This window comes from Danaus plexippus (genome assembly GCF_018135715.1).
Source record: "Danaus plexippus chromosome 16 unlocalized genomic scaffold, MEX_DaPlex mxdp_23, whole genome shotgun sequence".
Lineage (NCBI taxonomy): Eukaryota > Metazoa > Arthropoda > Insecta > Lepidoptera > Nymphalidae > Danaus > Danaus plexippus.
This window is the reverse complement of record NW_026869851.1, coordinates 3075877-3099732: the sequence shown is the minus strand read 5'-3', so window position 1 is coordinate 3099732 and position 23856 is coordinate 3075877. Positions and strand designations below refer to the sequence as shown.

Here is a 23856-nt window from a genome sequence, read left to right as displayed (position 1 = left end):
TAAAAAAAATATATTTCAACGAGCAATAATAATTTTTCTCCTTCATTGGCCGGTCTGTTTTAGTCTATTAAAAAAAAAAACAGGTAAAACACAAAAGCAATGTAAAATTATTACTAAAGTTAACAATATAACATCACTATATGCAATATTTATATAAGCAATAATTATATTTATTACTTTCATGATGTATTAAAATGTCTCGCATATACACAATAAGAGCATATATCAAGGTAAAGCATTGGTTTTGTGTTTTATGTTTCTAGTTTGTAACTTATCGCAATAATAAAAAAAAAATGCTGTTGACTTGCCAAATTTTCAACTTTAAGCAAATAAATCCTTGACCGCAAGTGCCTTCAGGCGAGTCCAAATTATTTACAGGCCGGCTTTTAGTTCTGATTGTATTGTATTTTACTTTGTCATATTTATAACCGCATTAATAACCTTATGATTTCAACTTGTGTTTTACGTAAAACGTAGACACCCCTTAGTGCTGAGTAAGATGGTGATAATTTCAATAAAATAATTAAACACATTTTTGTTTCTTCTTTCAAACATCTTCTTAAAGAAAAACACTATTAGACGTTGTACCTACATATATATTTTCGTAATATTACATATTTTACGATCAAGAGTCGAATTTATAGTTATATAAATAACAATTTATAGTTTTATAAAGATTAATGTAGTTTTGCCGTTGCAAAACTAAACTTATGTGCAACATTTATTTTCGTACAATTTTAAACTTGATTCGAGATCTTGATAACGAAATTTTATGTTTATGAATAGCGGCAGGGATACTTTTTGTTTCGCGCCATTATTTTTCCAACGAATGTGACATCTCTGCCGTTCAAGTTATAGTTACAGTCATGTTTCTTGTCGCTGTTGCTCTTTTCGTTGTCAATATTATTTTCTTCAACTGATTGATGCAGTTTTACTTCTGGTGCTGGTTTATCGTTTAGATCGTCGTAGCCTAAAATTATCGGAGGCAATATAATGAGGCCAGCTTGACGTTCATCTGCACTGAATACCTGACATAAGGCACAGATTATAAATTTATGATACAAAAAAAAAATAATAAGTTTAAAATTCAACTTACACATGAAACATATAAACTCAAACCGAGAACCAGTTTAAATAACATTTCGATAATAAAAACGTTATCAAACATAATCGTTGGCGGATTGCGATTTCTATTCTAAGTATGTGCATGTAGTATATTAAATAAAAAATATTTCACGTTTTGCAAAGCGTTAGTTTCAGTTAATACATGTTATATAAAAGTAATGCTACGAGTTTATGAAGGCATGAATGACATACACGACTCATGTACATAATTTATTAATAAATATTAATAATAAATTAATTTTTCCATCGTCTCCTTTAAACTTCGTCTGAAGCCAGTTCCTCTCTGGCCGTGTATGTCTCATCAGGTTCCGTCACTTGTATAGTAATTCCTGCTTCAGTAAGTAATGCCATCAATGTGGCCAATGAGCTCGCCAACTGGTAAACATTAAAACTTAAAATTAATTATCATTGCATAATAGTTGACCGCCTTTTAATCACATTTTTTTTATTACAAAATTTTATCTGTACTCAACCAGTAGTTTTCTGATCGTATAAATTTCATATTTCTTTGCATATAGAACTCTATTTATTTTGACTGAGCCGTGTTTAAATTATTAAATCAAGTAGAAAAATAATGAAAGTGTGTTTCGTCATCCATTTACTTGTCAACCTTCGAAATTAATATAATAAAAATAATGAACTTTCTAGAAATGTTATAATGTTTTGAAAGTATTTTTATAGTTTACATGGGAAGTCTTTATGACAGTTGTGTCGTAACTTAGAACGGCCAATAAAAATAGTAATTTGAATTAAATTCTATTTTTAAATAACCAGTTTATGGTAAATTTTAGACAACCTGCTGTTTATGACTATTGACTTATAGTTAACGGCTATCAAATTGCATGTTTATAGAAAGAAGCGATATTTTTTGTTAATTTCTAAAGCTCACATGAGCATCCGGTTGGTCTTCTAGCAACCTTGCTACGACGCCAGCCTCTCTAGCGGCGTGTTCCAGTCGTCCCACACGCGCGTGTCGCCCGCCGCAGTTGATCCTCACGAGCGCGTCATGCGGGGCCAGTTCACACGCGCGATCGAACGCGGCGTCCGCGCGACCGTCTCCCACACGCTCCAGTGACAACGCTATCAGTAGAACCTTCCGGAATAAAATACTATTTTACGCCCGCAATTTCAGTCGCATAGATTCGGATTTGGGCTTAAAAAGAGAACACTGTCCCAAAAATTTTATTTCATCATCAGCGCCATCTATCGTGTGTCTTCAACGTGATCTCCTACAACTCTCAATCGCTATTTTTTCTATTCCCGTCTCAAAATTATTCTCAAAAATGATAGATTTTATAGACAACATTTTGCTCTAAAGAGTAATATGCATCGTACAAGCCGTCATACGTTCAAATTTCCACTATTATAAGGTTATCTCACAGTGTAAGCGTCTCGAGGATTTAGGGCGGCGGCGGAGGCGAGGCGGCAGAAGGCGGAGGCTGGGCGGCGGCTCGCGAGCAACACCAGGCCTGCGTTGTGAGCCGCCGCCGCGCTCAGGGGCGCGGCCCACGACGCGCGGAGACAACACCACAGAGCCTGTACACACAACCGCGTGTAAAATATAGCATCAGCATCACGGGTCAAACTCAAACTGAAAATATAGATTGAGGAACACATCGACAGGGCGCGGGCCCTCGGAACTTTGCGCTCAAGTTGCTCTAAGCTACTCCGCCCTGGGTTTGATCGACGAATCAAACGTTCTATACAGTATACACAGAACCCACGTCGAAACGTAGCTGTCATCTCTTACGTTTTCTTACAAAAATCCTGAGCTTAATTTTTCTAATTGTACAGTTTACAAGAAATACTGTAATAGTGGAATATCGAGGGTGATGATTTGTTGATCCACCGCTATGAACTTCTTCTTGGAGAACAGAGCCAGGCCGAGGTCGGAGTGTGCGGCGACACAATCCGGGTGCGCGGTGAGGGCGGCCTTGAGCCTGGCGAGGGCGGCGTCCTCGTCACGGTGCTGCAGCAGCATGGCGGCCAGCGCCAGTGCCGCGGCGTGCTGGGTCGGCTGCTGAGACAGCGCCTCGCCTAGTAACTGGAACGCCCGGCGGGGAAGTCCCGTCCGCAGGCACAACGCTCCCGCCGCAGACAACGTGTCTGCCCCGCACGAGTACTCACTGGGACAGTTACATAAACGACTCTTTCAATAAATATGACTCATCTAGCCTGTGACGACTTAGACATGTATTAGCTACCGCTTCCTGTCTGAACATTGTCAAATTTAAAAAAGAATCCCATAAAAGCTCGTCCAAAAAAACTTAAAACATTTAATGTTCCCAGTGTTTCTGGATCGCATCCTCAGTACTGTTATATAATTCTATTCTTGTCACCTGACAGCGTGTTCGTAGACCGCGAGTGCGTCCTTTGTGTCTCCGCGAGCCAACAGTCGCGCGGCCAACAGCGAGGCGGCTCGCTCTCCTCCGCCCGCGGACAGGGCCGCGCGGGCCCACGACACGTCGCGAGGGTCGCTGATGGACGCCGCACATGACGCTGATACACGATACCACATGAGACTTAATGAGACCTTACGAGACCCTTTAATCCCATGAGACCAGATTAGTTAAACTTAAGATCATTTAGGCTATCCTTACGATAGCAGATGAACTTAAGGAAGGGGAAACAATTTTGTGTTTAGGAAACAATTGATACCACAATGTTGAACGCTCCGATAAATGCTTTGGAACCTTTGTTATTCAAATATTAAAGTTACAATTTTTTTGAACGTCCTGCAGGTCTGAGCTCTTTTCTTCATATTTATTTAGGCTAAGTTTCTTTGAGAAGCAGCTTTCGACAAAATCTTTAATATATAATCCCTAACAAAAATATTCAATGAGATCTAAGATTTTCGCGAGTTTTATTCATTTAAATAAAACTAATATTATTCGGATATACTACGCGTGCTTTATTTTTGTAAAAATATACATACTCCCGACGTTTCGGTTACTTTTCAACGACCGTGATCACGAGTAGTTTATGCGAAAAATATTAGTTTCATTAAAAAAAAAATTAAATCAGATTCACATTTACAATTATTAATCATTACAAGGAAATACGAGTGAGACATCATTTTCACTACAATGTACTTATTTGACGAAAAGGTTTTTATTTTGATAATTTTGAATATGAGCATCTACAAATTTCAGGTCTTGGGAATGCACTCAGAATATCAACTCCGATGTGAAATGACATATAGTTCCTTATTAATAAGTAACGTTAAAGTTAAATTGCTTTACTTTTTTGACAGTTAAGGACTACTTTAAGTAATCAAGTATTTAATAGGTTCACCCAATCCACAGTAAACGTCGGGATCCGGATGTTTCGATATTTTTTCAGCCTCCAAATAAGCTTCGAGCGCTAATTGCGTTCTGCCTTGTTTATACCTACAACGCAAGTTCTTTATAAGATCTTAGTTTAATAGCATTTTGTTATGTTTGTTTATTTCTAGGTACTTACAAACATTTCGCAACCTGTTTTAAAGGATCCGGATCTCGGGGCTGCAATCTGATACAGCTGTGATACTTTTCCACCGCCTCCTGTAACCTTCCCGCGTCGGCTAACATCGCACCCTATAACATAGTACATTGCCTAGTAAGACAACCAAAAGCCTGAAACCAGAAGCTATCTATACTACGAGTATATCCAATAAATAATGCACGGAGTAAATTAATGCGTGTCTATTGTGTCTTTAAAGAACCTTAATATAATGTGCGTATCTGTGTTTGTTATCTGCATCCTGCTGCAGACGGTCCACCAGCTCCAGGCACAAAGTGTTCTCGCCCCGAACATACCGCGCGTATAACAGCCAGTTGAAAGAATTGTTCTTAAAATCTGGAAAACAATATCGTAACAACACTACATTTATAGATAACATTAATTTACATAAAAGATGTTTTATAGATATAATATTTCCCACATAGATTACTATTTACAAAATTAACTTAAAAAAATATATCTTTTCCAAAAGCATAAAAAGGTAGGTTATTTAAATAATTCTTATTTTTAAAATCTTTACTCTAATACCGTTTGTCGACAATGTCTCAACAGAAGACTGTTTTCGCATTTTAAAAAATATGTTTCTTCAATTGTTTTTATTTTCTTATCACCGTGGAAACATAGAAGTAATGTTTCCACAATCTAAATTTAAATACCGTGAGACCAGTTCTACAGAATAGTATAATTATAGCTAGTTTTCGGTTCTATTGTATGGTTTTTATTATTAAACCATGACATATGAAAAACAATCATTTCATATATTTTGTATATATTGAAACATTACATTTATTTTCACATAAAGCTTTCAAAATAAATCAAAGAATAGAAAAAAAGATTCCTTGGTGTTTTTTAATAGTTGTAAAAGAAGAATCTGTAGTCTAGTCAAAACATTAAATATTAGTAACACCTTAATATTTATTTAGAAATGTTTTTATAAAGAAATAGAACAAATTTCAATTAGGTTATCTATATTTTAATTCAAAAAAAGAATTCGATTAATCCCACATAATTCTATATATAATTATTACTTATAAAATATCAGGACAAATATAAATGTTTCATGATTTCAAAACGTTATCAATCCAACCTGTTTCTCGACGTTTGTTTTGATGATACTTCAAAAATAAAAATTGTCAAGTGGAAATCGCAATCACCAAATGACTTGGTTAATAAAAAGATAACATTAAACACAGACTTATATCCTCCTTCATAAACATTCCATCACAATAGAATTATATTAAGCTAACCATGGAGGATATGGCACGTTTAGCGCTGGTTGAGCAGAGCGTCAAAGATGAAAATCAATATAGAAAAATACTCTTCGATCTTTTGGACCACATAAGCAATATTTTAGATAATCCCCACGATTACGATTTGAGAACTATTAAGAGTGATATCCTAGAAAAAGTGTTAGACTGTGAGGCCTTCGCCGACTACCTGAAATACATTGGATTTCAAATGGTATTGAAAGCATTAAAGTTTCGACTCTCGCTTATTGAATAACTAAAACCTGTTGGACTGTAGATGTAATAAGTTGACGTAATTATTTGCACAGTAGATTCATTATATTATTTTACAGGGACAAAAAGAAATTATGTTTCCCAGAGAACAAACTTTAAGTAAATTGAGAATAGCACAAGCTGCTCTGGAAAGAAAAATAGGTTTTTGTTGTGGCAATCTTAACAAGACTGTTACTGTAACAGATAACAAGAAGACCAGTAAACCAAAACTTACAGAAGCCAATGTATTGGTGAGAAAAAAGCCTTTCATACATAAAAACATAATAATCTATAATCAAGTATAATAATCTTATGTTCCTATATTTTCAGGTAACCAATAATTCATTTTTATTAAGAATCCAGTCACTTTTCAATGACATGATAAGGTATGAGGATGAAGAGCTCCAACAGAGAGCCAGGGAACACATCCCACTTGTGACGCTGCAGCTCATGGCACTGGACAGGATGAGGGAGCATCAGAAGAAAATTAAAATGGGTATTAACCAACATCACTAGAATGGGGTTCTGTATACAGATATTATACATGGTTGTGCTTGTGTGTGTGTGTTTGTGTGTAATTGTGTGTGTGTGTGTTTCTCTATATTAAAATCATATATTATTTTCAATGAAGACCTTTGAACATTTGTTAGGTAGGTTTTGCATGAGATGTGTGTTAAAACGGTTAATGTCCAGTTTTCTTAATTCTCTGTATTTGCGTCTCTGGTGTGGCCTAATGGAGAGCCGTTTGTCTATTGTGTGAGTCAAGTGAGACAACCTACCTTTAATAGTTGAGTTTGGGGCTCTTGCAGGCTTACTTATTGTGAGTATGCTAGTGTCTGACCCTGTTAGCTAATAAAAGAGCTTGCTTTGAGTCCTCACCCGATGACAAACATTACAATAATAAATAAATTTACATTACTAATTCAACTTATATCAAGAAAAAGTTTAATTAAAAATTTTAATGAATAGATGTTTGGTTATACTTTAGTAGAAAGTGTTTAGAATCGTTAGTTGTGATTTTTTTTCCAACCTCTTCCATATATATATATATATACATACAGTCAAAACCGTTTATAACGACATCGAAGGGACCGTATAGTTGCCGACGTTATATCCGATAGTCGTTATAAGCAATGTCGTATACACAAGTATACATATGTAGTTATATTATCATAGTTATCTATCTAGAATAGGCAGGTATGGGTTATAATATGGTACATTAATACTATAATATGTAAACGAGTCAAAAAAGAAACAAAAATATTTATAACGAAATAATTAGGTACAAAAGTAATCAGTCATTTTGGTCTGTTTTTTTTTAGCCCAGTCTCAAATATTTTTTGCATTTTACGTTTCATACTCCTCAAGGAATGAGTATCACCGGTATCAAAGTGTTCGTTAAAGGCAACAAATTTTTGCAAAATTGTTACAGCGTTAAGAGCCTCGGAAATCGTTGTTGGCTGAAACTGTTCTTCAGAGTCTTGTTGGTCTTCGTCTTCTTCGTCAGTGTTACGGTTGTTACTTTCAGCTTCTGCAAGAATTTCTTCCTCAGTTGCTAAGGCGCACACGTTCATAGGCGCAATATTCACTCAAGCGGTTGGTCGTTATAGCCGATGAACATCGATATAATTTCGTCGTTGTAAGCGATATGTCGCTGTATCCCATGTTGTTATAAGCGGTTTGTTTACTGAATAGTTTACTAGGGATTCGGACGGGACCATACAATCTGGTTGTAATAACCGATAGGTCGTTGTAAACGATGTTGTTATAAACGGTTTTGACTGTATATGTATATATATATAAATAGACATATTAATGTCCAAGCAATATTCAATATAGGTAATGCTGGAGTCTTAGGCATAACCATACCTTTATTATACACAGGTGAGATCAAAGATCAAGACATGTCTTTCGACATGGCCTTGTTAATGGAACTGATTGTGTGGTTCAAAAACAAGTTCTTCACATGGGTCGATCAACCAGCCTGTGACAAGTGTGGCCGAGCTACCTCGTTAGTCAGTGTTAGCTCCGTCAAGACTGACTTAGAAACTTGTAGAGCTGAGGTACAAGTTTAGTCTAACAAAACATGCTCTTACAGTATTTTGTATGTATGCATATAACATCCTTGTACTTCACCAGCTATATAAATGCTCGTGCGGCCGCGACGTGCTCTTCCCGAGGTACAACAATCCCATCACCTTACTGAGAACGAGACGCGGCCGCTGCGGGGAGTGGGCTAACTGCTTCACGTTGATGTGTCGTGCGCTCGGATACGACACAAGATACGTGTACGACACGACCGATCACGTGTGGTGCGAGGTGACGTCACCAGAACGTACACGGCGGACTAGTGGTACATGATGACGTCATCACACCAGAAGATGCGTCGTCGCACACATCGTTTCCGGTTCATAACTCTTCCTTCATACCGTCATGTGCTAAGATTTATGTATGTAAAGGCAGAAACACGTCATATAGCGTGGCGGTACAATCTTGTGTCGGGGTAGTATTGCAAGAAAAAGAGATGACGTCATCACATGTCACGAGTCTGTCCTAGCCTGGGACTGGTCTATTGAGAGCTCAGGTCCCATCATGAGGTCTGTTTAAAGGTGTTCGACCAGGACTCCCAGCGCTGGTTGCACGTGGACCCCTGCGAGGGGTGTCTGAACGCTCCCCTGATGTACGAGCACGGTTGGGGGAAGTCCCTCACATACATCATAGCGGTCTCACGAGATGACCTCCAGGACGTAACGTGGAGATATTCCAGCCACCATAAAGCGGTAACTTAAGTTTTGTATGTCTCACTTTGTTAATCAGCGAGTCCAATGAGACAATATAATTTTTGTCAATAAAGCTATTGACAAGCCAAACGATATGTTCTGTAGTATACATCTTCCTTAGCTGCTGCAGCGTCGCGATGAAGTGTCCGAAGCGGACCTGGTGCTAGCAATCCTGGCTCTCCGTGATCATCGTCACGACCAGGCGAGTGAGCTAGTACAGTTAGCTACATTGAGTTATATTTTGAGTGTAAGTCGTTCATTCAAAGAACTGATCTATGTAACTGATTATACGAACAGGTGAGTCCGGCCAGAAGGAGGTACCTCGTCATCAGGACATTGAAGGAACTTGTGGAATTGATGGTGGAGAGGTAATATGTTGTTTGCATTATTCATTACCGATGAAGCCGAGTACTCGACGCCCGTATATTGCTCAGGAAACCCGGCGAAATGGAATCCCACGGCCGGATATCCGGTTCGAAGGCGTGGCGGATGGAGCGCGGTGAGACGGGAGCGAGGAAACACGCGTTCATACTAACAGAACCCGGCGACCATTGTGTACAATACCGCACCAGCTCAGATACATATAGAGTACTACTGAATAACGTACAACGAGACGAGATAAAGAGCTGGAGGGGGGGAGTGTTCCACAGCGAGAACATGTTCAGGAAGTTGGAGACGGACTGGCAGCAGACCTACCTCGCCAGGGAGGGTATGTGACACGACCACACTATTACTGAGTATAGAAATATTGTTAGAAGAAAATTAACTTAAAGAGAAACATTCACATCTCGTCTGCCCGTGATCACGGTTACTGAAAAGTACCCTAAAAGTTGGGAGTATGTAGTTTTTTAAAATAATAAAATACGCGTAGTAATCCGAAAAATATTAGTTATATTTAAGTAATATCGACATCAGTAATACGAATACAAGAAAATCGATAAATATCATTATAATAAATAATAAATTTCAGAGGGAGAAAACACCGGCAGTATATCGTGGAAGCTGATGGTGGAAGGAGACTTGATGATATCGAGCGTAGCGATGGACGTCACCACCGCTCAGTACGAGGATGGCAGGATAGAGTGGACCTACGAGGTGGACCACCAGCCCCCGAGGACCTTCAGCTTGAACGGTCGGTTTAAGAGTTACTAGCAAATGAACAGCCACAGACAGACAGAATGTAGGTTTCAAATGTGAAAGTTTGTAAGGACTAAGTGCGTGTCAGAATGCCAGAATATTACATAAGTTACATTTTTTCCCTAAATTCTATGTATTTTTACCAGATACAGTATATTTCATGGATAGGGTCCATCCATGTTTCATAGACGGAAGAAGTCATAGGCAAAAACTAGTTGTATATAATTTGTAATTGTCGTTTTTCACGACCGACCACTCACCGACACGAAAGTTTTGTATATGACGCGCAAGCTCCTAGTGGGGTCTTAGAAATTAAAATTATACTTAGTGTTGAATCACAAACTTCATATAATATCATCATTATGTGTCTCAGCGGGTCGGTGGCAGATAGACGGTAGGTGGTCATCGTGTGAGGTGAGAGCTCGTCTGGTCGGGGGGAAGGGGGTGGTAGCCTGGCAACACGCGCAGATCGCCCGACAGCACGCCTCCGACGACAAACCAGCGCTCAGCCTGCTAGCCACCGTCGTGCCACGGTGACTCACACGCCTCCCACGTACAACAATCGACACGAATGATAATTACAATTTAATTTAACAACAAAATAAACTGTATATACATGAAATATGTTTATTAAATACGTTATGTTGCCATGTATTTTAATTTTTGAATTGTTATATCTGGGAAATTCTGGATAATTGCAACACTGACTACATTAAAATGACAAGTGTTATAATGTATTACCTTATAAATGCTTTATTATGCTATATTAGCTGCTTTAATATACGCTGGTCTATTTATCACAATATTATATCCGTATTAAAAACTTTTAAATATATATTAAAACTGTTATAAAAATTTGCTGTTGGAAATAAAGATTTTGCTTTCGATAAGAATTTCATTTTATATAAATGAAGTCATGATAATAATTAATTTACCCTAAAATAGTTCATAATCATCTTTAATAAATTCCTTAATATATATATTTTTTACTATTTATATACATATATTATGGTAATAAAACAACAAGAGGCTATCTACCTATTAAAAAGTTATGTTAAAACCTGCAAAGCAATTAAATCTTCATAGTCGTTCCTTGCTAGACGCCTCAACCAAAGCACCCGGCCAACAGCCGCTCTTTTTAAACCGCCGGTTCATCATGCTGCAGCGCATCTTACACTACTTTTACCTAAATATGTTTTCGGCTCCATCGATAATAAGAACTTCTGACGAAAAGATAATTCCTAATTTACCCTCAATTAGTTTCTCTAGTTAAACGACTACTGACTTTATTGAAATGAACTCTGCCAAAGAGACTAATAAGAATAAATATTATTACTTATTTTTTCAGCTGATCAATTTACTACTTCATCTGATCACAATTATCTCACTAATATTATAGGTGAATAAAAGTCTATCCGTACTTTTAAAGCAAATTTGCTCCTAAAAGCAACCTATAGTGTAATCAATGCTCTATAAGTGTATATTCCCTGTGAATACCAAAATAAGTTTGATCAAAATTAGTAGAAATTGTAATATTATTATGTTAAGGAGTTCTTGAATATTTTACCAATGTCAACATTTTTATTTATTGAAGAATTAAGCTCAAAAAGACTCGTATCCAGAGCCGTAAAAACATTAACAAAAAAAAAAATAATTGAAGAATTAAGTCAATTTAGTTGACACTGACTGCTGACACAAAATTAGACACATTCACACAACATGTGTTTTATAGTTGCATCTAAGTTCTGACAGCCTCTCTTTGCCCACTGGTCCTTCGTTAATTTAAGTTAAAAATACAGCATAAGCCCGCGAGGACAATTAATTGACTGGAGAAAAATATTCTTTCAATTCCTAAATTAAAATACTTTATTTAGGAATTTGTATTAATGAAAAGAATGTCGTCAATTAGAAGATTTATCGGTAATATATTTGCCACAAAATCTCTATAAATACAAAATACAGCGTCTGCAATTTAATGATTAGCTTTATAATTATAAGTTATTGTATATGTATAAGTTTTTTATTTTAACTTAATGTAATAAAGTTTTAAAAATAAAAGTATTTTATAAGCAATATATTATTACTTATTAGTGATGTGTTTATTACCGGTAAGAAAGCATTTGCCAAATACCTAAAAATGCGGATGTGGTCGCGGTTATTTGATAGTTATAAATAAGAGTTATATCTACGTAAGAAAAATTTTTTTATTCAGATATTGGGGCAAATCTAACTGATGACATGTATCAAGGATCATATCATGGAACAAAGAAGCATGAACCTGATTTAGAGAAAGTTTTAAAAAGAGCTTGGGATGGAGGAATGAACAGAATTATTATAACTGGAGGAAACCTGATTGACAGCAAAAAAGCTATAGAGTTAAGTCGCACAGATTGTGAGTTACGCCTTAATATATAAAAAAATTAACTCAATTTTCGATATATTAGCTTTGGTTCGGTTTTATTTACAGCTAGATTATTTTCCACTGTAGGATGCCATCCAACTAGGTGTGGGGATTTTCTCCCAAACCCCGAAAAATATTTGAATGATCTAAAACATCTGATTGAGGAGAATAAAGATAAAGTAGTCGCTATCGGGGAGCTTGGCTTGGACTATGAGAGGTTACATTTCTGCGAGAAAGAAATTCAACAGAAGTATGTATTTAATTTAAAATTGATTTTTGGTTTGCTAATTACCTTATTTTTCTTTGACTGTCATCAAGAGCATAGATTAAACATAATGAATATATAAAGCCTAAATAACAGTGGATTTAAATTATTTTAGGTATTTTGAATATCAATTGAAGTTGTGTCAAGAACTTCAATTACCGTTGTTCTTGCATTGTCGAAATGCAGCCGATGACTTAGTTGAAATTTTAAACAGAAACAGGGAACATGTAGTGGGCGGAGTTGTTCATTCATTTGATGGAACTCAAGAGGAACTGGAAAATATATTGAAATTAGATCTGTTCATTGGTATAAATGGCTGGTAGGTGGGCATTATCATTAATGTCAGAATTACATGTAGATTTTAATAGTTATATGGTCGCTTTACAGACTTGTCGTCAGGAAACTGTTTGAAAATTTAATTAGTCACTTTAATTACAGTTCGTTAAGAACGAAAGAGAATCTGGAGGTAGCCGCTAGAATACCACAGGATAGATTAATGATAGAGACAGACAGTCCTTGGTGTGAAGTGAAACAAACTCATCCAGGCTATAAATATGTTGTCACTAAGCCGGCAACGGTGAAAAAAGAAAAGTACTCTGTGGAATCAGCCTGCCAAGTGAAGGGTAGAAACGAACCTGTTAATATTATGTAAGCATTATTATCTCTTTCATATTTATGTACTTAGAAATGTAATTTTAAAACAGTTTTTTTGAACAACAAGTAATGCAAACAAGATGCATATATAAAACAATAGATCAGTAATGCAATGGATTAAAATGGAATTAATTGATAATTATCTTTCACATCAGAACCGCTTAAAGCCTAAACAGATTTATACAGAACTCAAAACTGACTGTTTTTAGTCTGACAATACAAACATGTGGTAAGGTTTTAATGTATATTGGAATAAAAGATATTAAAATTTATTTGCACATATAAGCTCCATACTGCATCAAACTATAATATAATTTGTTTTAATGTTTTCAGACAAGTCCTGGAAATACTAGCAGCCATAAGAAACGAACCCATCGATGAACTCGCTGAGGCAGTGTATAACAACACCTGCAAGTTATTTTTTAACAATAAGTGACCAATTGTAAAGTTTATTTTAAATAAAGTCAATTTTTGACTCTACCTTTCTTATTATTGACTGATATATATAAGTATTATTAAAGAATATTCATAGTTTTTATACTAATATTATATACCTGACGATAGTTAATTTATTTTCATATACTTAACTGGCCTACCCAATATAAGTAACACGCATCGACATGAAATGCTTAGTCTTAGTTTAGCGGGCATTGGATTAACGAGAGTCGCGTATTTAATCAAAAATTTCGAAAACTTAGTAACGAAATGTCATAGTTTCTGTTTAAAGGTTTATTACTTGCTGAAATAAAAGATGTAAAACTAGTCTGCCCCCTCCTGTGGCACAGTGGTACTTGGGGAAAGAGTTACGATAAGGGAGTGAAACCATCGCAGATATTCGCCGCGACGACCTGTGGAAGTGCTCGCTCCCGAAACGATTGCTCTTATTGCAGAGGAGAAGCCGCCTAGAAAGGCAAAGGTGAAACAATAGATTAAAAAACTGATTTGCACAATCTTTGGATATTATCAAGATATTTTAAAGGTGGTATTTAAAAAACGTAATACAGTCGTGAACGGCGATTATTATGCTTCTATAATGTATAAATTTCGAGATAAGTTAAATGAAAAACGTCGAGGCAAGCTGTCTAAAAGGTGGCCTGTTCCTCTATGACAACGCCCCCGTTCATACCGCTGGTGTTTTTAGTGATGTAGTCCCTAACGCGGGTAATCACAGAAATGGAACATCCACCTTGCAGTCCAGACATCACCTCAACCGACTATTATTTATTTCAAAGATTAAAGCGGGACTTAAGAGGAAGAAAATTTATACAGCGATGAAGAGTTGCAGGCGGCCGTCTTCGGTTATTTTGAGGATAAAAGATGTTTAAAGATGTTGATTCACAGATGTCAGAAGTGTGTTATTAGTCATTGTGATTATATTGAAAAATGAAAATTAGTTCATTTCACTTCCTTCATTACTTCATAGTTACTGCAATTCATTATGGTTTTATACCGAATAAATACCATTTATTCATCAAAAAAGGTAAATTTTCATCGATTTGATAAAAGGATTCTCTCATCTAACCACGATAATAAAAAATAATATTTGAAAAACTTTCATTTGAATAAGAAATAGATCAGTGCAATAGTTTTGAGTTTTGACTTTTGAGAAACGTCTTCACTACACTACTCGTGACGTAGAACAATGTTAAACGAACACGATAATGTAGAGAGGCGCATCGGCTTACTTCGTCAAACTTTACTTCGCCCCGGGCCACTTCCATTGGTTCTCAGTTTTTGCGCAAAAGTCAAAGGGCCCGATGTTGTACTAAGTACCTACCTCTCTACACTGCTCGGTCCACTTCAGTACTTGACTTCGACTTTGAAAAGCAAATAATTAAAATCATCTAATGATAATCAATGAAAATTTTCGAATTCCCCAGATGGCTTTCATGCAAGTTCAAGAAATTGTTCCGCCATAATATGTGTAAAAATACAATATTACATATTACAATATATATTACTAACGCGCTCAGACTTTGCGCGCCATATTGTTAATGAGCTCATCCGTCATCGCGACGTTGAACGTGTGTAGTGATTTCTTCGGATTAAAAGTTTCACGAGCGCTTAAGACAAGTGTAGAGGAAATAAGATTTTATAATCGTGGTTGATTATTTTTGTTATTAAGTAAAGATTGATTTCGATGCCTTATTTAAAAGATCCAAATGTCATAATTTTCGTTTCAGTTTAAATAGAAGTCGATGTAATGTACATTTGAGGTATCTTCCCACTCACACGTTACATTAATTTGCGTGATTCAATGTTCAATAAACATAGATGATTTCTTAAATGACAATTTTTATCTGTAAGATTACTACGTTGGTATGCTCGCATTAATATGAAGCGTTTTTCGTTTCACTCAATAACCTAATACAGTGCACCAAGATTTTTTGATACTTATTGACAAAACTCCAAATAAATGGAATGTAATAGTTATTATAACTTCATATGCTAATAAAAAACAACATGAATAAAAATTTTTTTATTTCAGCATTTAACACACAATCTTTCAACACAAATAAATACACTAGGAATCTTTATTATCTATAACAGTTAAAATCAGAAGGGCTAGTCTTCACCGAAATGCGTTTGACGGAATGTATTAAAAAAAAAATACTGATCTTGCCATGATTCTTTCAATTGATCGATAAAGGGCTTTTAATTAATTTAAAAAAAATTTATCTATGTAAAAATTTCACTTTAATCATTCACAATTGAACCTTCGAAACAGACAATTCATTGCACAGCTTCTACAAAGTTACCGTGAGGAACAAACACTGAGACATAAACTATATACAACAAAAATTATTCGATCTGAACTCAGATAGTTTAACAAGTAAGGCGTTGTACTTAACTAAACAATACCTTCCACACTGATGACTCATTTATAAACTAAAATTTGATAAAACACATTATCCCTGAACAGTTAAAATTTGTAAAGATCGGTCGTGTAAATATAAATTAAATAATATATCGAAAAGAAATTGTTTCAGTGTCTTTCACTGGCCGTCTACAACTACAAACTTCACGGTATCTTGGAGTACACATTCACCTGCTCTCTGAACCAGTGGAAATATGTACACATGTGCAGCTTTGTAGCGTTTAAGGCCAACTGAGTCTTGTTGTGAAGGATCTCCGGAGCCCAATCACCTCTGAAAAACAATTTTATTGTTATATAATAATTAATTGTATAGCAAACGGACATTTGCTAAAAAATGGTGAGCTAATTGTTACAAGCGTTCTCTATCAGACAGCTTTAGGGGTGTACAAGATAAAAATGCTATGGAAGAAATAGATAATAAAAGTAATTTAGAAAAAAATTAAACAGGATAATGTACATTAAAGTAAATAATTCTAATATTTATAACAAAGATACTAATAGTGATGAAGATTAAGTCATCTCTCTTTAAAAGACGCTGCTGTATAGACATGTATAGATATTTATATGAAAGCATATCTTGACAGCTTTACATAGACTCTGGTAAATCTTTAAACAACTCAGATAAAAATTCAGTTCAATGACAAGGACTTCGAGACAATGAATTGATTAAAAAGCTGTCTGTCATGACATTGATGCAGCAACAAAAAAATACATTTTAAATATGAAAGTACAAAGATTGAACGAGTTAAGTAGACAAAATTCTCTCAGATACATCTAATGTATGTTTTTAGCTAATGATCATATTAAATAAGGTGGGATCGACCAGCATCTATATATATATATATATATATATATATATATATGAAAAGTTTAAAATGAATTACTTACACAAAGACCTTAGTCGATAAATAATCAACTGTCATTTGATAGTAGTCATTTGAATATTTCTTAACAGCGGCAAAACCATTGACAGCGTAACTTTGAACAGTCTCAACAACGCCGGGTGCATACTGTTCTATAGTTGCCACAACTATAGGTGTCTTGTCAACAACGTATTCCTTCATATTGACATATAGGATTCCAAGCTTCTTGACAGCAATGGTGACTGCATCCTTGGAGAGCTGTGCATATGGTTTGCAGGCTTCCACAGTTTGGGCATAATACACTGGTGCATTGCTTTCCATCCACAGATAACCCCGGGCCGACACTGACAGACCCTTTTGCCATGCTCTCTGACTTTGTTCAAGAATACCCAAGTCATTCATCAGTTTACCAGTCGCACTCTCTGTGGGTTATATCAAAGAATCAGAAACACAATGATCACAAAAATCGGTACACTTCTACGAGTGTTCATGTTGGAACAACATAAGGACACATGTTTGCAGTTATAAACCTTTGTACATATTAATAAAAAACTTGATACTGTCTGTATTAAGTATGACACAGCAAACTAGTGGTTATGGAACAGGTACGAGGGCCTATATATTAAATAATTATGCTATTGAACCAAAATAAATAATAAACAAAAATGTTTGACAAATAATAAAAACACTTAAGATAATTTATCAAAGACAACATAAAGCCAAAGGGTAAAGATGAAATGTGTTATCAATTCGTTACACACATTTCTATCAGCAATATACAATTTAGTTGAATGCTGACTAAGTTTTACTCCTTACTGGTACATGTCAAAGGTCGTGCACTCCTAATATGATATAAATAACTTTATAGAACCTAAATATATTTCTATACACTATAAGTATATACTAGTAATGAACTTACTGGGGAAATCTCCTCCGACCCTGGATACATCATATGCAATCAGCCCACCAATACTGATCAGCACCAACAGACTGGCCCAAACCCACGGGAATCTTCTAGTGCTCGTCATTCTGTCTAGAATATCCTGTAATTAACATTCTCACTTTAGTTATTCCTAATTTGTAGACATAAAACATATAATGGTATCATAAATGAAAGCCTGATTTAAATTTCCCGAACTAAGCCCATACAATCTAGTTAATACTAGCAATAATTTTAATAAAACTTTAAAATACCATTTTCTTAACCTATACATTATATCTTTAATGTTTTTTGAAGAGAAAATCTTGACAAATATAATTAATTCTATTTTGTTATTGAGATTACTGGGACGAATAAGAAAAAATATGTGTTCACTCATTTGTTATAGATTAAACATGCAGTATGAATAACAACAAATAAAATGATTTGGTTTAAAAAAGTGCTTAGAATATATAACAATAAAAAAATCATGTAATAATATTAAGGAATATTACAAATTATGTGTTAAAATTAAAATCGCATTAATTCAATGCGCGAATATAATTTATCACTGCACGTAATAGAAACTGGATTCTATAATAGCATAATTGAAAATTAAACTGCAATATTTTACATACTTTAATTACTTCACCTGTCTTTTTTAATTACGAATACTTTAAATATAACCACTTGTAATCTCCCACCGAGTAACGGATATATCGCGTTACTATACTGTTGCTACTCAAGAATTTTGGACAACCGATATTGGACACGTAATAAAATATAATCGAGTTTTACTGTTATGATACCAAGTTTAAAATACAATGTTTCACTGGCTAACTACGATCTTCACGTTTCACGCCCATAAGGAAAATTCCTATTACGTACTTTTTTATATCAGCTACTCACCAACTGGATTTCAAAACAAGTATTTTTTGAATGTCAAATAAGATCTAATTTAACAATATCTTGTTTAGTTTTTGATATTATAATTAGATTTTAATGGGAGATGACAATAAGATTTCGATTATTTCATTTATATCTCCCGTCTCAACTCTCGAGTCTCACTGAGTTTTTGTTTGACATTGATTAAGAGCAAACATCGGTGTGGCCATTCCGATAATGAGTGAGATATCCATTTTATATTCGTCTTAATGATAAATCAAAGTTATTTAATCGGAATATTTTAAAAAGGTGAAACGGAAATATTAAGGCAATTTTTATTTAACGAATTTATAATTGCTGTTGGAGAAACGACGCTAACGGTCAGAGAGTAACCATTAAAAATAACAAAAATTAAACTTTACTTCTTAATAAAATAAGATTTATAATTTCATAAATAAAATAGTTTTTAAATAAATTACCAATCTCCGGAACCCTGGCTTCCAGTTATTTACTTAGGTTATAATCTTGCACGTGTCGATGTTTTTTTTTATTATAAATATATTTTTTTATAATTCAATTATTAGCTCAACAAAACCTTTTCTATTACGAACATTATTGAAGAATGAAAATTTCATATGTATAAAATAATATATATTGCTACAATCAAATAATATAGTAGAAAATCATAAAATATTATTTTGGTAGATTTCATAGGAAAGGGCATTATTATCTTATAAAAGGTATTGATTATAATGTCAATGTTAATGATAAATAGAAAAAACAATAATTACTTGGTGCAATTAAAAATCAATGCATTGGATGTTATCCTTTAAAAATTTACGATTTTTTCTTGCACATAATCTGAAGTACATTCTTAACAAATACATTTGTACATCTAAATACTTTTAAAAGTAATTTATATTAAATTTTTAGACTTAATGAAACTATTATATTAAAATCTATTTTTGAACGTAATATAAATAGTTTGTGGTTGTAAATGTAATTTGAGTTCGTATCCACAAGTGTAGTTATTTTATTAGAATGATTATTTTATAATTTAAATATATTGTGGACATTGATAACATGCTTTTGATTATCTACGTATAACTGAAAAACCACGATATTTTCATATTTTGTTAGCATACATATTTAAGTATAAGAAAAAGTGTATTTAGTGGATTTCACATTTAAATAAAAGAGTAAAATAGCATAAGCTAAGGCTTCATTTACAATGTATTTCAAGCTTGGTTGGTTTGTTGTTTTAAATAGGGTCTTCATCGTGACGTGCACGGTACATTCGATCAGTGTCGTGTAGAAAGGAGGAGACACGATCCGGGTTTAACTTATGAATGTAATAAAATTTAACAGCTTCTACTGAAGATTTCAAGCTCATCCCACATTTTGATAACGTTACTGTCATAGTGGTCATAAATTACGAAATGAAGAAACGCTGTTAAGTAACTAATTAAATAGAAACATATAATTCGTTCATTAGCACTTCTTTTAGAAATAATTAAGAAATAAGAATTTATAGACGTTAATTTATATCCTGTTTTTTTTTTGTAAAATCTGTACAATTAATAAAGAACTTTTGAAAGTCTAAGGATTCGTAACAATAAATTCGGGGCGAAAAAATATATAACTTGCCATTTTATTAAGATTTAACTGCAGTTTAAAACTTGAGAGAATATAATAGATAGAATTGTATTTTTAGCTGAGATATATGGACTATTATAATGTAAACATTTCAATTACCTGGCAGATCTTGTTAGCCTTGACGACTGTTTCATCTTTTTTCTTGCCCTTCAGTGTCTCCCCACAGACTTCCTTGAACTGCAGTACGGTCGCCTTCAAGGATTTCTTTTTCAACCTCGAACTAACTTCATCCCAATTCGTATCTGTATGAAATGTTAAAACAATACTAGCTAAATTAATACATAATAACAATGAAGAGTTACTATACATGTATTTAACAATGAAATAATTTATTTTACATACAAATTTTTATTTGGTTATTAAAAAAACTTTTATTTTGTTATCCTAACAAAATACCATGCCTTTGAAGTGCAAATCTTTTAAATTTTATACTGAATCAGATATATATATTCTACAATATTACCTATATACTCAATAACAGTTGCCGATTGCTTGCTGCATCTATTGAACAACTGTCTCCATGTCGCGTTGCAGGAATCGTCTAACCGCAAACAGTCAATAAGACTTTCAACTATGACCTTATTGTAACTATCAAGTGTGTTACCACTCAAGTACTGGTTTGGCAGTTTCTTCATTAGCTGGTTAAAAGTAACCTGGAGCTTATTACCGCTATGTTTAAAATATATATCCTGAAATATAACTTATGATAAATGATAGATATTTAATATGTAGAAAGCTTACGTAATCACCTCTGGTCATGATAGAAACTCTTAATCTGTGAGGCGACTAGGACATAATATTTTAGTACTATAACAAATATTATCTTCACAGCGACAGTTTTACTTTTTCATTCATAATTTTAGGCTGATAGTGTCATGTGTAAATTAATTAATTTAAATGGAAACACTCTGTATATAAACATAATGTTTATAGAGCACGGATTCGAACCCCAGTTGTGGTATTTATTTTTCATTATTTATATTCTATATGAATTTTAATTAAATATATATCTATACATGATGTTTTTAATTTATAAGTTCTGGTTTAAAACTGTATTCACCTTATATTTACTTAATTGCTTGATAAGGTCACTTGACAGGTCCTTTGATAGGGAATTACGTTTGCCATTCACCATATCGAACATGGCCAGGAGTTGGTCCTGGGTCACTTTTGTACTATCCATCACAGCGGGCTTGTTAAGAATCTCACATAAGTATAATATCACATATTTCGAGTAATTCTTCAATTCTATTAGAGGGAAGAACAAGTCTTGCCAGACTGAAAAATTAAATATAATTAGGCTGGTTGTATTTAAATTAAATTATTAAATTATATAACCATCTCAACAGACTTTCTTAAATATTAACAACTGAAATTATAATTTTAACATTGTCATTTTTAACTTATTGTTAAAATTGTTTGAAGTGTTACTCAATTAAAATTAAAATGCATAATTTTTACATAAATAAACACATTCACTTCAACAAAATTGTACCATAATGAAACATATAAATTTTTATATCACTAAAAATATGTAATTTACAACCTGAATAATGTATTTTCTAACGGTATGTTGTTACGCCATAGAGGACATGGACGGAATAAGATTCTTATCAGTTAGGAAACATGATAACAGAGTATTTTAAGAGTTAAGATAACATCTGGATATTTGGCCTGATCACATTTGATGGATAAAGTTGTTTTTAACTTACTTTTATTGTATAAAAGAAAATTTACTAAACTTGGACTTGGACAAATCGGAAATTACAAAATCTATCATTAAAATTTTAATATATGTGTCATAAAAAATAAATAAACAAAAATTAGAATAAATAATGAAAACAATTCAATAATAAGGGAATAACTGTTCAAACAATATCATACCTTTTAAACCCACAGCAAAGTTGTTAAAGCCGCCTTGGCCTAAAGTCCAAAGCAAGGACAGACCAATAGGCGGTCGATTTTGATAGGAGTTTCTTAAACTTATACTTTTAGGTAAAGAAACAAGACAAAAATCTGGATACTTTTGAGCCAATATTTGAAGCAACAATCTGTAACCATTGACAGACTGACCTAAAACGAAAATACTAATAAATTAAACAAAAGTATGATAAATGAGTGGTTTTTATAAAAATCTATAACAATAATTTACCTCGACTCATATCATTAGCAAGCGCTGTTAAGGATACATCGAAAAATAACTGCGTGTTCGCCTTTCCGGCGTCATGGAGAACATTTTCTAGTAGTTTGATGACTTCTAAAGGAGCGGCAGATAGCGGGTAGCCAGCATTGTTATGCAAAAATGTTGGATCCTCAACATCAATGGGAATTTTTGAATTAAGATAATTGGCTACTTCCTTCAACCAGACCAGAGGGGCATTGGAAAATCTAAGTTTGTTTGTGGTTATGATGCTTCCAAGCTCCGATAGATCAATCTGGAAAGAAAAAAACATTTATATATGTATTAGTAAGTAGCTTTATTCTGTCTTAATATAGTAAGGCAACAGAACTTAAACAATAAATTAGTAGGACATTAAACAGTTTTTATTAAAAATATAATCTTTTAGACAAATAAATGATATTATTAATTGCAATATGTTAAGGTAATTGACTTATTAGAAGTTCATGAAATTTAACATAGATAAATAACATAATTATTACATACCATTTCTAAAGCTTCTTCGATCGTTTTAGGAAGCTTAGGTTTAGGGGGTTCGGATTTTTTATCTTGCTTTTTCTTTTTATCGGCATTCTTTTTGTTATTTTGCGGTTTTTGAGTATCGTCGATTTCCATTCCACTGTAATATTGTTTTAATTGGGAATGGGGAACTAAAAGAACATTTAATTATAGGATATTTAAGCATGTTGTACAAATAACTATAATTAACCTAATAATGTTAAGTTAAAACAATAGTCTTACCGACATCTTCAAGTTTCGGTCCATTCTTAGTTGGTTTCTTCTCTTCTTCTTTAACATTTTTTACTTTACCGTTTTGGGATTTCTTATTTTTACCGACAACTTCCCACTGACCGCTAGACATGTCTTTTATTTTTAAAGAAGAATTAATTATTTAAATAAATATTTTGTAAATATATAGAGATTAGAGAAAGCGACAGGTAACACGTCAAAAACAAAGCAAAAAATGTCAAATTGAAAGGTGAAGTGTGATCCTATTGGTTAATAAATTCCACTTGGACAAAACGTGGCATACTATTTAATACGTTTAACGCAATTCTTAATTTATTAATGTGTGGTAAACAATTGTGTATAAAAATAAAATTATATATATTAT

The 23856-nt window shown here is 33.8% G+C and overlaps 4 protein-coding genes across 4 annotated transcripts; 2 read left to right on the top strand and 2 right to left on the bottom strand.

Annotated features, from left to right (window-relative positions):
* Positions 1 to 1322: 1322 nt before the first annotated feature.
* LOC116772174 (Bardet-Biedl syndrome 4 protein homolog) lies at positions 1323 to 5312 on the bottom strand. The gene is made up of 9 exons (XM_032664258.2): positions 5155 to 5312; positions 4829 to 4962; positions 4588 to 4700; positions 4420 to 4514; positions 3465 to 3624; positions 2975 to 3251; positions 2506 to 2661; positions 2015 to 2218; positions 1323 to 1500 (listed from the first exon to the last, which is right to left on the bottom strand). The coding sequence occupies exons 1-9, from the start codon at positions 5192 to 5194 to the stop codon at positions 1381 to 1383; spliced, it is 1299 nt and encodes a 432-aa protein (XP_032520149.2). The 5' UTR covers positions 5195 to 5312; the 3' UTR covers positions 1323 to 1380.
* A 428-nt stretch (positions 5313 to 5740) lies between these two features.
* Positions 5741 to 10696, top strand: LOC116771847 (peptide-N(4)-(N-acetyl-beta-glucosaminyl)asparagine amidase). Its single transcript, XM_032663833.2, has 11 exons — positions 5741 to 6087; positions 6206 to 6376; positions 6456 to 6621; positions 8010 to 8188; positions 8265 to 8444; positions 8735 to 8905; positions 9027 to 9107; positions 9203 to 9273; positions 9340 to 9614; positions 9876 to 10037; positions 10416 to 10696. The coding sequence occupies exons 1-11, from the start codon at positions 5875 to 5877 to the stop codon at positions 10577 to 10579; spliced, it is 1833 nt and encodes a 610-aa protein (XP_032519724.2). The 5' UTR covers positions 5741 to 5874; the 3' UTR covers positions 10580 to 10696.
* A 1055-nt stretch (positions 10697 to 11751) lies between these two features.
* On the top strand, positions 11752 to 13842 carry LOC116772133 (deoxyribonuclease TATDN1). The gene is made up of 6 exons (XM_032664181.2): positions 11752 to 11962; positions 12255 to 12434; positions 12510 to 12693; positions 12824 to 13027; positions 13147 to 13356; positions 13696 to 13842. The coding sequence occupies exons 1-6, from the start codon at positions 11929 to 11931 to the stop codon at positions 13796 to 13798; spliced, it is 915 nt and encodes a 304-aa protein (XP_032520072.2). The 5' UTR covers positions 11752 to 11928; the 3' UTR covers positions 13799 to 13842.
* Positions 13843 to 15826: 1984 nt separating this feature from the next.
* LOC116771784 (transmembrane protein 214) lies at positions 15827 to 23697 on the bottom strand. Its single transcript, XM_032663751.2, has 10 exons — positions 23484 to 23697; positions 23229 to 23392; positions 22716 to 22998; positions 22448 to 22636; positions 21624 to 21841; positions 21027 to 21252; positions 20663 to 20805; positions 18023 to 18146; positions 17129 to 17525; positions 15827 to 16511 (listed from the first exon to the last, which is right to left on the bottom strand). The coding sequence occupies exons 1-10, from the start codon at positions 23602 to 23604 to the stop codon at positions 16385 to 16387; spliced, it is 1992 nt and encodes a 663-aa protein (XP_032519642.2). The 5' UTR covers positions 23605 to 23697; the 3' UTR covers positions 15827 to 16384.
* Between the last annotated feature and the right edge of the window lie 159 nt (positions 23698 to 23856).

Coding starts and splice junctions, on each gene's coding strand:
- LOC116772174 (XM_032664258.2), bottom strand. CDS start 5,194: ATGCGAAAACAGTCTTCTGTTGAGACATTGTCGACAAACG. Junction 3,252..3,464: donor GTCTACGAACACGCTGTCAG/GTGACAAGAATA, acceptor TAACTGTCCCAG/TGAGTACTCGTGCGGGGCAG. Junction 1,501..2,014: donor AAGACCAACCGGATGCTCAT/GTGAGCTTTAGA, acceptor AATGTTTACCAG/TTGGCGAGCTCATTGGCCAC.
- LOC116771847 (XM_032663833.2), top strand. CDS start 5,875: ATGGAGGATATGGCACGTTTAGCGCTGGTTGAGCAGAGCGTCAAAGAT. Junction 8,189..8,264: donor TAGAAACTTGTAGAGCTGAG/GTACAAGTTTAG, acceptor GTACTTCACCAG/CTATATAAATGCTCGTGCGG. Junction 10,038..10,415: donor GAGGACCTTCAGCTTGAACG/GTCGGTTTAAGA, acceptor TATGTGTCTCAG/CGGGTCGGTGGCAGATAGAC.
- LOC116772133 (XM_032664181.2), top strand. CDS start 11,929: ATGAAAAGAATGTCGTCAATTAGAAGATTTATCG. Junction 12,435..12,509: donor AGAGTTAAGTCGCACAGATT/GTGAGTTACGCC, acceptor TTTTATTTACAG/CTAGATTATTTTCCACTGTA. Junction 12,694..12,823: donor GAGAAAGAAATTCAACAGAA/GTATGTATTTAA, acceptor AAATTATTTTAG/GTATTTTGAATATCAATTGA.
- LOC116771784 (XM_032663751.2), bottom strand. CDS start 23,604: ATGTCTAGCGGTCAGTGGGAAGTTGTCGGTAAAAATAAGAAATCCCAA. Junction 20,806..21,026: donor AACTGTTATTGAGTATATAG/GTAATATTGTAG, acceptor CATTTCATACAG/ATACGAATTGGGATGAAGTT. Junction 18,147..20,662: donor AGGCTAACAAGATCTGCCAG/GTAATTGAAATG, acceptor TGTTAATTACAG/GATATTCTAGACAGAATGAC.